Source organism: Pseudophryne corroboree, chromosome 12, assembly GCF_028390025.1.
Source record: "Pseudophryne corroboree isolate aPseCor3 chromosome 12, aPseCor3.hap2, whole genome shotgun sequence".
Taxonomy (NCBI): Eukaryota; Metazoa; Chordata; class Amphibia; order Anura; family Myobatrachidae; genus Pseudophryne; species Pseudophryne corroboree.
Window position 1 is genome coordinate 9,594,701 of NC_086455.1, and position 14,018 is coordinate 9,608,718.

The 14,018-nt window shown below is 41.4% G+C and overlaps 1 protein-coding gene across 1 annotated transcript; it reads left to right on the plus strand.

Moving 5' to 3' along the window:
• Window positions 1-569: 569 nt before the first annotated feature.
• Window positions 570-12,308, plus strand: LOC134980789 (angiopoietin-related protein 5-like). Its single transcript, XM_063947756.1, has 6 exons — window positions 570-669; window positions 6,210-6,320; window positions 8,339-8,436; window positions 11,070-11,190; window positions 11,676-11,861; window positions 12,007-12,308. Exons 1-6 carry the CDS (start codon window positions 570-572, stop codon window positions 12,306-12,308), a joined length of 918 nt encoding a protein of 305 aa, XP_063803826.1.
• The last annotated feature ends 1,710 nt before the right edge of the window (window positions 12,309-14,018 follow it).

Genomic DNA, 14,018 nt, shown 5'->3' on the forward strand with positions numbered 1-14,018 from the left:
ATTTTGAGTGTGTTTTAAATGATCAATCTCCTGGTTGCTTTAAAAAGGCAGATTGTTTTGGCTTTAATTGTAACTTACTTTTGAATTCTGATTTACAACCAATTCACAGATAACATTTCCATCAATTACATCATAGGAAATATTCTCCCATCTCAAAATACCATGTGACATCAACCCATTTCATCATAAGAACTTCCCGTGGGGCAGATATACCAAACCATATAAAGCGGAGTTGTTGCCAACAGCAACCAGAGTCTAGCTACCATTCAATAGAATGTTGGAGATTATTGACAGCTAGAACGGATTGGCTACTATGGCAACACCTCTGCTTTAGAAGGTTTGATAAATTGCCCCCATATCGCAGCGCATTGCTATAAAGAGGTTATAGGGGGAATTCAATTAATTGTAAAAATTACTCAGTCAGGTGGGAAAAATGGAAAATAAAGTCTCTAAAAGAAAGACGCAGTCACTGAGGTTCCTACCTGTAGTAAAAGTTCCTTCCATGATGCAAAAAAAGAATTGCGCCAGAGTAGCTTCATATTTTTGGTCGCAGTGTATCCTCTACCATCATGGTTCCCAATCAAGGAATTATATGTGGAAATGACAAACAAACAGAGTGGGATTCCAAAGATGGAATGAATGAAAATGAGTTCCTTACACAGAAGATCAGTACACCTTGCATCCAAAATTGCTCTCCTGATTACACCGTGTCCACATACACATACATGGCATGACATAAAAACAATAAGCGTCAGGATGGGGAATTATCCTTTGTAGAATATGGGTCATTTATTTCACAAACACATAGATCTTAAAATGATCCCTGGCTGGGCCAAAACGAGGAGATGATGGCAGACAGCATGGATGTAGAAATACACAAGAACAACCTAACACAAAACCACTCTGGTATCTGCTAAGTGATAAAAGAGAAACCTATCAATACTGACGCATTTCACTTTCAACCCCCAAGGAGTCTTTGTCAAGGCTGATGAGCTGTGTGGCCTGGGCCCGTTTATAAAGGCATCAAGTCCAGGAAATGCGTCATGGTGTGGGTGTGTCCAAGCCATGAATATAATCAGCAATACAGACAATGTATATAACAGGATATACAAATAGGCATTTCTATCAAGATATCCTAACCTGTGACATAACAAACTTCATTCACAATACACATATTTAAATAGACATTGCTTGCTGTCAAATGGAAAGCTCCATCCTCTCCACCCTCTTTAAGAGTCTTATAGTCTAAGTCACAGTGTATGTAACGATCACTTTATTTACCATAGTTGACGGTTATATGTAGGATATTGGGGGTCATTCCGAGTTGATCGCTAACTGCCGTTGTTTGCAGCACAGCGATCAGGCTAAAAATCAGCATTTCTGCGCATGTGTAGGCATGACCTCCTCCGGAATACCCTTCTCAGCTAGGATCCGGCGTTCAACCGCCATGCCGTCAAACGCAACCGCGGTAAGTCTTGGAACATGCAGGGCCCCTGCTGCAACAGGTCCTCCCTTAGAGGAAGAGGCCAGGGATCTTCTGTGAGCATCTCCTGAAGATCTGAGTACCAGGCCCTTCGAGGCCAGTCCGGAACAATGAGTATTGTCTGTACTCTTTTTTGCCTTATGATCCTCAACACCTTTGTGATGAGAGGAAGAGGAGGAAACACGTAGACCGATTGGAACACCCATGGCGTTACCAGAGTGTCTACTGCTATTGCCTGAGGGTCCCGGGACCAGGCACAATACCTCTGAAGCTTCTTGTTGAGGTGTGACGCCATCATGTCTATTTGAGGAACTCCCCAGAGACCCGTTATCTCTGCAAAGACTTCTTGATGAAGTCCCCACTCTCCTGGATGGAGATCGTGTCTGCTGAGGAAGTCTGCTTCCCAGTGTTCCACTCCCGGAATGAAGACAGCTGACAGAGCGCTTACATGATTTTCCGCCCAGCGAAGAGTCCTGGAGGCTTCCGCCATCACGACTCTGCTTCTTGTCCCGCCTTGGCGGTTCACATGAGCCACTGCTGTGACATTGTCTGATTGAATCAGAACCGGTAGGTTGCGAAGAAAACTCTCCGCTTGTCGAAGGCCGTTGTATATGGCCCTTAATTCCAACACGTTGATGTGCAGGCAGGACTCCTGGCTTGACCATAGTCCTTGAAAATTTCTTCCTTGGGTGACTGCTCCCCATCCTCGGAGGCTCGCGTCCGTGGTTACCAGAACCCAGTCCTGAATGCCGAATCTGCGACCTTCTAGAAGGTGAGCACTTTGCAGCCACCATAGAAGAGACACCCTGGCCCTGGGGGACAGTGTTATCTTTTGATGTAATTGTAGATGGGACCCGGACCACTTGTCCAGAAGGTCCCATTGAAATGTCCTCGCATGGAACCTGCCGAAGGGAATGGCCTCGTAGGCTGCCACCATCTTTCCCAGAACCCGAGTGCATTGATGAACTGACACTCTTTTTGGCTTTAGCAGGTCTCTGACCATGCTTTGGAGGTCCTGTGCTTTCTCCAACGGGAGAAAAACCTTCATTTGTTCCGTGTCCAGTATCATACCGAGGAACACAAGTCGAGTTGTTGGAACCAACTGTGACTTTGGTAGATTGAGAATCCACCCGTGTTGCTGGAGCACTCTCAGAGAGAGTGACACGTTTTTCAGTAATTGATCTTTTGAACTCGCCTTTATCAGGAGATCGTCCAAGTATGGGATAATTGTGACTCCTTGCTTGCGCAGGACCACCATCATTTCCGCCATTATCTTGGTGAAAATCCTCGGGGCCGTGGAAAGCCCAAACGGCAATGTCTGAAACTGGTAATGACAATCCTGTACAGCGAATCTCAGGTATTCCTGATGAGAGGAATATATAGGGACATGAAGGTAAGCATCCTTTATGTCCAGTGACACCATAAAATCCGCCCCCCCCCCTCTAGGCTGGCTATCACCGCTCAGAGTGATTCCATCTTGAATTTGAATCTTTTCAAGTACAGGTTTAGGGATTTTAGATTTAAAATGGGCCTGACCGAACCATCCGGCTTCGGGACCACAAACAGGGTCGAATAGTACCCTTTTCCCTGTTGGTTCAGGGGAACCCTGATAATTACCTGCTGTTGACACAGCATTTGAATTGCAGCTAACACCACATCCCGCTCCGGGGTGGAAGCTGGTAAGGCCGACTTGAAGAATCGGCGTGGGGGCACCTCTTCGAATTCCAGCTTGTAGCCTTGAGAAACTATTTCCATCGCCCAAGAGTCCACGTCTGACTGAACCCAGACTTGGCTGAAGATTTGAAGGCGTGCCCCCACCGGTGCGGACTCGCGCAGGGGAGCCCCAGCGTCATGTGGTGGACTTAGCGGAAGCCGGGGAGGACTTCTGCTCTTGGGAACTAGCCGAAGCAGGTGTTCTCTTGCCTCTACCCTTACCTCTGGCGAGGAAAGAGGAGCCCCGACCTCTTCTGGACTTATGCGACCGAAAGGACTGCATCTGATAATGTGGAGGTTTCTTTTGCTGTTGGGGAACAAAAGGTAAAAAGGTAGACTTACCCGCGGTAGCTGTGGAAACCAGGTCCGCGAGACCGTCCCCAAACAATACATCACCCTTGTAAGGTAAAACCTCCATATGCTTTTTTGAGTCCGCATCACCCGTCCATTGGCGGATCCATAAGGCTCTTCTCGCCGCAATAGTCATAGCATTGGCTCTTGAACCCAGTAATCCAATGTCTCTTTGAGCGTCCCTCATATATAAGACTGCGTCCTTAATATGAGCTAATGTTAACAAAATGGTATCCCTATCTAGGGTATCAAGGTCAGCTGACAGGGTATCTGTCCAAGCTGCGACTGCACTACATACCCACGCCGACGCAATTGCCGGTCTAAGTAAAGTACCAGTATGTGTGTAAATAGACTTTAATGTAGTCTCCTGCCTGCGGTCCGCAGGATCCTTGAGGGCCGCTGTGTCTGGAGACGGCAGCGCCACCTTCTTGGACAGGCGTGTTAAAGCCTTGTCTACTGTGGGAGAGGATTCCCAATGCACCCTGTCCTGTGTAGGGAAAGGGTATGCCATAAAAATCCTTTTGGGAATCTGTAGCTTCTTATTTGGAGTTTCCCAAGCCTTTTCACATAAGTCGTTAAGTTCATGGGATGGAGGAAAGTTTACCACAGGTTTCTTTTCCTTATACATGCGCACCCTCGTGTCGGGCACCGAGGGCTCATCAGTTATATGCAAAACATCTTTTATTGCAATAATCATGTACTGAATACTTTTTGTCACCCTAGGGTGCAATCTTGCTTCATCATAGTCGACACTGGAATCAGAGTCCGTGTCGGTATCTGGGTCCACTATTTGTGAGAAGGGACGTTTCTGCGACCCCGACGGGTCCTGTGTGTCGGTGCAATCCGTAGATTGACCTCCTGTCGACACCCTGGACTCTGCTTTGTCCAGCCTCTTATGTAGTGAAGCTACACTTGCATTTAACATATGCCACATATCCATCCAATCCTGAGTCGGCACCACCTACTGGGACACACCACTCATCTGTTCCACCTCCTCTTTGGATAAGCCTTCCGCTTCAGACATGCCGACACACACGTACCGACACCCCACACACACAGGGATATAGCTATAAGGGGACAATTCCCTAAAGAAGGCCCTTTGGAGAGACAGAGAGAGAGTATGCCAGCACACACCCAGCGCCAAACTGACACTGGAACACACCCTGATAGCGCTTTATATGAAAATATATTGATTTTCCCACTCACTGCTCCTGTTATGTGCCCCCCTCCTCTTTTTCCAGCCCTCTAAACTCGTTCAGCAGGGGAGCCAGCGTTCTCTGCAGCTGCTGTGGAGAAAATGGCGCTGGTTAGTGCTGAGGGATCAAGCTCCGCCCCCTCCAGTGGCGGGCTTCAGTCCCGCTTCTATAATCAAATAATGGCGGGGGATCGTTTATTTACTGCCTCCGCAGCCTAACAAACTTATTCTGTGCCAGTAATGAGGTTTATTGCTGCCCAGGGCGCGCCCCCTGCGCCATGCACCCATCAGTGCCATGTTTGTGTGTGTTGTGTGGGAGCAATGGCGCGCAGCTTACTGCTGCACGTTTACCTCAGGAAGATCTGAAGTCTTCTGCCGCCTTTGAAGTCTTCTTTCTTCTTATACTCACCCGGCTTCTTTTTTCCGGCTCTGTGAGGAGGAAGGCGGCGCGGCTCCGGGACGAACCCCAGGATGAGACCTGTGTTCCGACTCCCTCTGGAGCTAATGGTGTCCAGTAGCCTAAGAAGCAGAGCCCTTGAACTCTTAAGAAGTAGGTCTGCTTCTCTCCCCTCAGTCCCACGATGCAGGGAGCCTGTTGCCAGCAGAGCTCCCTGAAAATAAAAAACCTAACAAAATTCTTTAACAGAAAACTCAGGAGAGCTCCCTGTAATGCACCCTATCTCCTCTGGGCACAGGATCTAACTGAGGTCTGGAGGAGGGGCATAGAGGGAGAAGCCAGTGCACACCTATACTAAAAGTTCGTTATAGGTGCCCATGTCTCCTGCGGAGCCCGTCTATACCCCATGGTCCTTACGGAGTTCCCAGCATCCTCTAGGACGTAAGAGAAATCTTTTTTAGTTAATTTTTTAAATTATGTTTTTAGAATGAACTCTTAGTAAATTGCATAATTTATGGAAAATGTGAATTTATAGTACTGTCATCTTTACTGGTATGCTTATTAAAAACTTGTTACTCTACAGTGGTGTAACTCGCAGAGGCAATGGCAACACCTGACTCCAGGCTCTAAGTCCTGAAGGGGCACCTGCATAAAAGATCTTAACATGTATAGTTTGGAGCAGAGAAGGGAATGGGGGGACATGATACAAACTTTCAAATATACCAAGGGTCTTAACAAAGTTCAGGAGGGAAACATTCTTCAAAGGAAAAGAAGTATTAGAACTCGAGGACATACACTGAGACTGGAGGGGGGGAGGTTCAGGGGAAATTTAAGGAAAAATTACTTCACAGAAAGGGTAGTGGATAAGTGGAATAGCCTCCCATCAGAGGTGGTAGAGGCTAAGACTGTAGAATAATTTAAACATGCTTGGGATAAGCATATGAACATCCTTACAAAGAATTAAGGTTCAAAAAGGGTTGAGATTACCTAAAGGATAAAAAAAGGGGCAGACTAGATGGGCCAAGTGGTTCTTATCTGCCGTCAAATTCTATGTGTCTATGCATGTACAGCACCACTTGTGTGGTTCACAGCAGGATCCAAGTGTGACCAGTGGTCTTCCAATGGAGCTCTGCGGAGCACCCACTGCTGCTGCATAGTTAATCAGCTGTTTCCCAGGAGCCAATTCACTAATGGGGGGGGGGGGGGGCAGGCACCAAACTATAACTTGCCTCAGGGCGACTGGGATGAACATACGTCCCTGTTACTCTATACTTTAAATTAATAACATATTTTAGAAAATGTAGTGAAAATTCTGGCACTTTACAACTGCTAGACTATATTATATAATGTAACTTACATATTTATTTTTTGGTGCACCTTGGAGAATATGGTCTGTAATTTTGATTAATGAAATTATTTTGGCAGTGCTGGAGAACCTCTAAATTAACCTAGATCTGGGTTACATCTATAAATGTGTGGTCATATTGTATTAAAATATGTTTTAGTTTACACATTGAAGTTCTGAAGATAAGTAAATCATGTCTTATACACAGAATTATTGAACACAATGTTACATAGATTGTAAATGGTCAGCAATGTTTACATTTGCTTTAGAATTTGAAAAATATAATTATAGTGTACTTAAAAACCTGCATCAATTGTCAATGATTCCTGTCAGATGGGTGACAAAGCTGACAGACTATTCCAAACGTGCGTCTTTCTGCTTAGTAATGTTGTTTTTCAACTCCTTTGTTTTAATTAAACACACGTTCCCAACAATTGCTTTCACTAATCCCTTTGTATTCACTGTGTATCCCAGATGTTCTTAAAACACAAAAACATAATAGGTTTTGGCAGAGTCTGACCTTAGACAAACGGCTGTATATGGTAGTAAAATATTGTTATACACTTTATGTAACATGGGTATCATGATTTTGATAGTAACGTAAAGATAAGATACTGCACCTTTTGTTAAGTTAAAACTGAAAACTATTAGATTATAGGTTTGTGATTGAGGTATGCCTGAGGCACACTGTTATGTAACTAAGTGACTTTAGTCTCCACCCCATTACATGGTGCTACTGTAGTATATATAATGGCATAGCACTGATGGCTTGTATATTTTACTGAAGCAAAGCTACTTAGAGTATTGAAGATATTGAGTAAGTCATATTTGTGTTGTCTGATCATTTCTTTCTCTCTAGAACATGTACATAATATGTCAAGATATTATTCTGTTACATTATATTTAAGAAACAGGATTTAAATGGAAATATATATATTTAAAATGCATGACAGGTGGTAGAACAGTTTCAAAGACAATTGATGATGATGACTTGAATACAACTACTTTTTTAAAGTATGTTAATGTTTTATTTAAAGAGTTCAGTATATAGAGTAAAGTAAATAAAGTTTCAAAATCTTATACTGACCAAATGTGTGCTTAAAGCTAAAAAAAAAATCTAGAATATATTATAAAATTAAAATTAATTTCTAAACATTTCAAAGTAACATCGATAATTGTTTTTTTATTTTTGACAATTTTTTTTTAGGTATATAAAATGACAAACATCAACCCATACAGAAGTATTTTACTGCTAGCTCTATGTTACCTGCAAATGATATCTCAGGTAAGTAAAGATGTTTTTGGAGTCAATTCCCTGTATTGTTAAAACACGGGACACAATTATTCTGTATTATACAGTTTATGGATACAGAGCATTCACTATTTGTTTTTTCTAATCAAAGAAATCTACATTGACCAACAACAACATTAAAACTTACTTTTTATTTTCTGTTTGCCTTTATTAAATAATAATTTATTAACTTTTAACATATATATATTGTTTTTAAAAAGTCTGCTTTAGCAAAATATATTTACTAGAAGTCATTTTAACACTTTATGGTCTGTTTTAATATTATTATGCACAAGATAAAAGATACATTTATATAATGTCTGAATTTCTGTTATATAATAGCCAGGTGAGAGTTACAAAACTAGAATAATGTAAACTGTTTTTCAATCAACAGGCTGAAGGTGTAAGTACAGCACAAGGTAAGAATTATATATACTTGTCTGTCTAATTTAGAAGCTGCTGCATTTTCTATAATGCTAAACATTAGTTTCACAATCAATAGTCACAGCTATGACCCCGCACACCGGAATAAAATTGAATTTGGGATCTTAATGTACCTTGTTCCATAGGATATGACTGTTCAGATATCTGGAAAAGAAACAAAACTGCTAAGAGTGGAATCTACACAATACAACCAGAAGGTGCTAACGTTAATTTCCAGGTGAGACAAGTCTGTGTGAGAATCCTAAAAGTGATGTATAGGGAAATTGCTACAGTATTTGGATTCAAAATAATAAATAATTTTGAGCACCATAGATAATATAAACTAAATTCCATTTATGAGCTGTTTATTCCCACCCTGTCCTAAGCATTTCCAACATCAGTAAGTTATTTAATCATGATTCTTATCAGTGGTGCACTCGGGGGGGATCTGAATACCAGGAACTCTTCTCCCATCCTTCCTAAATGGACCCATGTTTTTAAATTGGCCTTGGCCTGCAGCACATAAAAGATGGCCAAGAAGTAGGCACACATATTATATATATATATATATATATATATATATATATATATATATATATATATATATTCGAAAATAGAAACGGGGGCGCTCAGATATCACAGTGCACTACCAATAATAAATATAAATGTAAAATCAAGTGTGTACAGTACGTGACACTTCCTCTAGAGTGAGAGTGGCTGCAACCTTCAGCAATAAATATGTGCTTGGAAAACACGTAAAAAAGATTTTCAGAAAGTGAAGAAAAGGGCGCCTATTAGTGTCTAATAAAATTATATAAAAAATAGAGCTGGTGTGATTGAGAACAGGATCCCCATGATGAAGTCTAATTAAGGACGAAACGCGTTGGGACTGATGCACCTGAACTTCCCTTATGGGCAGATAAGCTGTTTTAATATTTATTTTTTGTACGTTTGAATTTTTACTATTTATCTTGGATGTTTACGAAAAATCTGATGTATCCCATTCCTAATATGGACAGATAAGCTTGTCATTCATTTTTATCTTGTACGCTCGCATTACTTCTACCTTTTATGTTTTATGTGTTGTATTAAATATTGTGAAAAACTTTTAAAAAGTCCCTGGCTGTGGATTTAAAATTTTGGGATTTGCCTATACCCAGAAAGTTTTTTAACACATAATTGGTTCATTTAAATCTGAAAATTGTGTATCTTGTACTTCTACCTTTATGCTTTATGTGTGTTTTATTATTGTGAAAAACTTTTAAAAAAATCCCTGGCTGTGGATTTTAAATTTTGGGATTTACCGTTACCCAGAAAGTTTTTTATAACACACATTTGGTTCATATGATCTGTAGATTGTGATTGCGTAAAAACAGTACGCGCTATGTTATTTTGTTCTTCTTTTTTCATGTACCTATACGGGTCCTATGACTGAAGCAAAAGTCTGTTTATGCCAGATAAGTAGTATCCTGTTCTCAATCACACCAGCTCTATTTTTTATATAATTTTATTAGACACTAATAGGCGCCCTTTTCTTCACTTTCTGAAAAAAAAAAAAAAAATATATATATATATATATATATATAAAGTCATCAAAATGCTGTGGTGCTCTCCTAGCCAGCTGACCTCACAAAAGCCTCCATGTCTGTCCACTGCTTCCCTCCCCTGTCATCATTCATTGCCCCACTACCTTATGCTACAGCAACTGCGAGTGGGGGTCTGGAATTTGTAGTATCAGGTGTATAGGAGTGTAGCAGGGGTGAAGGTGGTGTTGGGGCCACAGTTGGGGAGTGTCCCTGAGTGAAGGAGTGTAGTTGAATGCAATCACGAACTCATGTGATGACATTTATCACCCTTGAATAATTATCTATCCAAGTATCTGAGTGTGTGTGTGTGTGTGTGTGTGTGTGTGTGTGTGTGTGTGTGTGTATTTGTAAAAAAAAAATGCACACACTCAATAAACTTCTCTGTGTGCAAGGTCACAAAAGTTATATAACAACATCCATCCTCAAAGTATCCACCAGGGACTCTAATAAGGAGGATGTATGTATGTATGTATGTATGTATGTATGTATGTATGTATGTGTATTACTGTTTTACTGCTATCTACGTCTGTCTGAGTGCCGCCTTCTTTACCAATCCATATTCAGAGGTCTTCGCCTCCAGGAGGGCACCGCAGCACCTACTATCTTAAGAGAGAGTGCCGAGTACACAGTATTCTATATATATATATATATATATATATATATATAAAACCATAAGCCTGGCACTCCGTTTCAGGGTATTTTAAGTATTTGCTGTGGTGCCCTCCATAGGTCAAAGTCATGGACCAATATAGAACTGGAATATAGCGGCACTCCACAGGCTTGAAATAAAGTTAAAAGATCATACTTTGTTGGTCCAACGGCGTTTCGGGGTCTAGCACCATCGTCAGGGACAAGCGTTCAGCATACAAATAAACTACATACAGACATTTATACCAACTGTAATTGCCTTGTACCATATGGTATAAATGTCTGTATGTATTTTATTTGTATGTGGAACGCTTGTCCCTGACAATGGGGCTAGACCCTGAAACGCCGCTGGACCAATAAAGTATGATCTTTTAACTTTATTTCAAGCCTGTGGAAAGCCGCTATATTCTAGTTTTATATATATATATATATATATATATACATACATATATGTATATATATATATATATATATATATATATATACATATACACATACATATATACACACACACACACACAATATCAGTGCCAACTGTTAATATGTGAAGTGCTGGTTCAAACAATTAAGAGGAATAAAACATTTTTTACATTATGTCATTCTGCCGCCCCCCCCCCCCCCCCCTTCCCCCATGCAGGTGTCCTGTGAAATGTCAGCGACCGGTGGTTGGACCCTTATGCAGAATCACAATGGAGAGGATGGGTTGTCCTTCAACCAAGTGTGGGCTGACTTTGAAAATGGATTTGGAAGACTTGATGGTAAATGGCTGCATTGGAGCCACAGAGCTGGCAGTCAGATTGTTAACACCTCGACATTCATGCTATATCAACAGTCAAAATGTCAACAGGCCATGTTAGGGTTATTGTTGGGGTGCGGTTGGGGTTTAAATGACCATAAATCCCTATGTTGACATTCCGATTATCATCATTATGTCAACGATGACAATGTGTATGACAATATTTCACACTGTAATGCTACCTTTAGATGACATCATTGCTTTCAATGTAACATGTCATCCATGCAACACATTGTGATTGGTTTAGTGTAACAGGAGGAGCACGCAGCATTATATGTGACAGTTCTATTTATACACCTGTGGGACAGTCATGAACATTGTCCTACAGGTGATTGTGGATAAGAAGGCATGACCTGTCAGACAATTATCTGGAGAACAGCTTTTTATACATTTGCACGAAGATGTTTGATGAACTTAATCATGTATTTGATTGATGTGTTGTTAAAGGTGAACACTGGCTGGGGCTCAAATACATTTTTCTCCTGACGCATCAAAATTCTAGACCTAGCAAGCTGCGAATCAGCATTGGGGACTTTGCAGGCAACTTAGCTTATGCCCAGTACACTGCCTTCAGCGTTGGGAATGCAGGACTCTTCTACAAGCTCTCAGTAGGAAGTTACTCGGGCACAGCAGGTGAGTGGCCAGAGAGCAATTATACTTCCTGTTTAATACCGGCAGAATATGTGGAAAGGGTAAAATTATGGGACAAGAGGACATTAATGCTTTAAATAAATTATAATACACTCACAAATGTCTTGTTATATTCCTCACATTGCAGGAGACGCCTTCCGTGGGGATATCGGCAATACTGCAACCAATCAGGACGGCAGCTATTTCAGCACTCAGGACAAACCCAATGACAACTGTACCCCAATGTGCTCCACTGGTGACATCTTGTATCCGAGCTGCAGTTACTATCAGCAAGCTGGATGGTGGTTTAATGCCTGTGGGTTAGCAAACCTGAATGGGGATTGGCACAGTTCAGATGATAATTCTTACTGGATATCTTCAGTGTCGTGGCCAACATGGAGGGCCAACCAGTCCCTGAAATTCAGCAAGATGTATGTGATTTTCGATTAGCAGGAAAAAGTATGGGGACAAATATTTAGTTACGCATCATAATATGTTGCGGTCATAGTGGGATATTAGATAGAGGTGATGGTTTGGGAAATGTAGGTGGTCGGTAGTTGATTTGTTTGAAAGTAATTTTTTATCCTCTTCTCAACGTCACCCCCCAAAGACCCAACTGTATCTTACCCAACTCTATGTCTACTTATTCCTTTCTGTGCTGTTTCTGGAGTCTCATAGTATTCTATCAGAACATACACAGTATAACCTCCTTGGGAACTAATACTGGGAGACACAACACTAAGACGTGGCTCATTGTCTAGTAACCTTTGTAGTATTACAGCTAGATTCTGAATAATGTGTGCCCCTAATAACGGGATGACTCTAATTAGTAAAACCCACACAAATGCACACACTAGGGGGCCAATTTACTAAGGTGGGACATTTTCCACATAGGATATATCCGTTTCAGTCTAGAATATCTTATGCAATTCGTATCACTCACATATTTAGAAAGGCAGAATAGAGACTTATCAAATTGTATCCAACCCCGTCTCTTATTACATGTCCTTATTCTGGGTCATTAACAGCATCAGAGAATATCTGCACTACATTATGAATATTGAGTGGGTTGGGATGGTGAGGAGCTGTCTGGAATACCTTGGGGGGTAATTCAGATCCGATCGCTGTTGTGCGTTTTTGCACAGTGGGTAATCAGGTCTAAACTCCGAATGCGTATGACCGCAATGTGCAGGGGCGTCAGACAACAACAGAGGTCATCACTGGTCAGCGATGGGATGGTTAAAAAAATCCATTTACACGGGCGTTCGCAACGTGATTGACAGAAGGAGGCAGTTTGTGGGTGGTAACTGAGCGTTTACAGGGAGTGTCCAGATAAACGCAGGCATTCTCAAGTGTTTTCAGGGAGGGTGTCTGACGTCAGCTCCGGCCCCGATCAGCCTCTTTTGATCGTACTGTAGGGGTAAGTCCTGGGCTACGCACATACTGCACAAAGTGAATTTTTGCAGCTCGGCGTACACATAGGATCGCGCACTTGCATGGCGAATTTACACTCCCCCTGGAGGCGGCGACTATCTGATCGCAGGACAGCAAAATTAGCAGCCCAGCGATCAGATCTGACTTACCCTCATGGTTTACAGATAATAGTTTTTCTGCGGGGGGCATTTGGACAACAACTTAGATCTAGAGGGGCATTTATTTGAATTCAAATCTCTTATATTTTCCAGACAAAATTAATGATTTAATTAGCCTACGGGTCTTCAGTTTGTGAGCTATATCTATAAACAAGAGTGGAATTGTAATGTAATAGTTGTGTTACGAAATGAAAGCATGAATATGAATACAAATAAATTGTTCAGGCTATTCTAGCAAATTAAAGTTTGTTAAACGCATTCATTCATTGTTTGTTTATTTTCTCCAATAATTGAGCTATACTAGTTACTAGTCATTTTGAGTGTGTTTTAAATTATCAATCTCCTGGTTGCTTTAAAAAGGCAGATTGTTTTGGCTTTAATTGTAACTTACTTTTGAATTCTGATTTACAACCAATTCACAGATAACATTTCCATCAATCACATCATAGGAAATATTCTCCCATCTCAAAATACCATGTGATATCAACCCATTTCATCATAAGAACTTCCCGTGGGGCAGATATACCAAACCATATAAAGATGACAAGCGGAGTTGTTGCCAACAGCA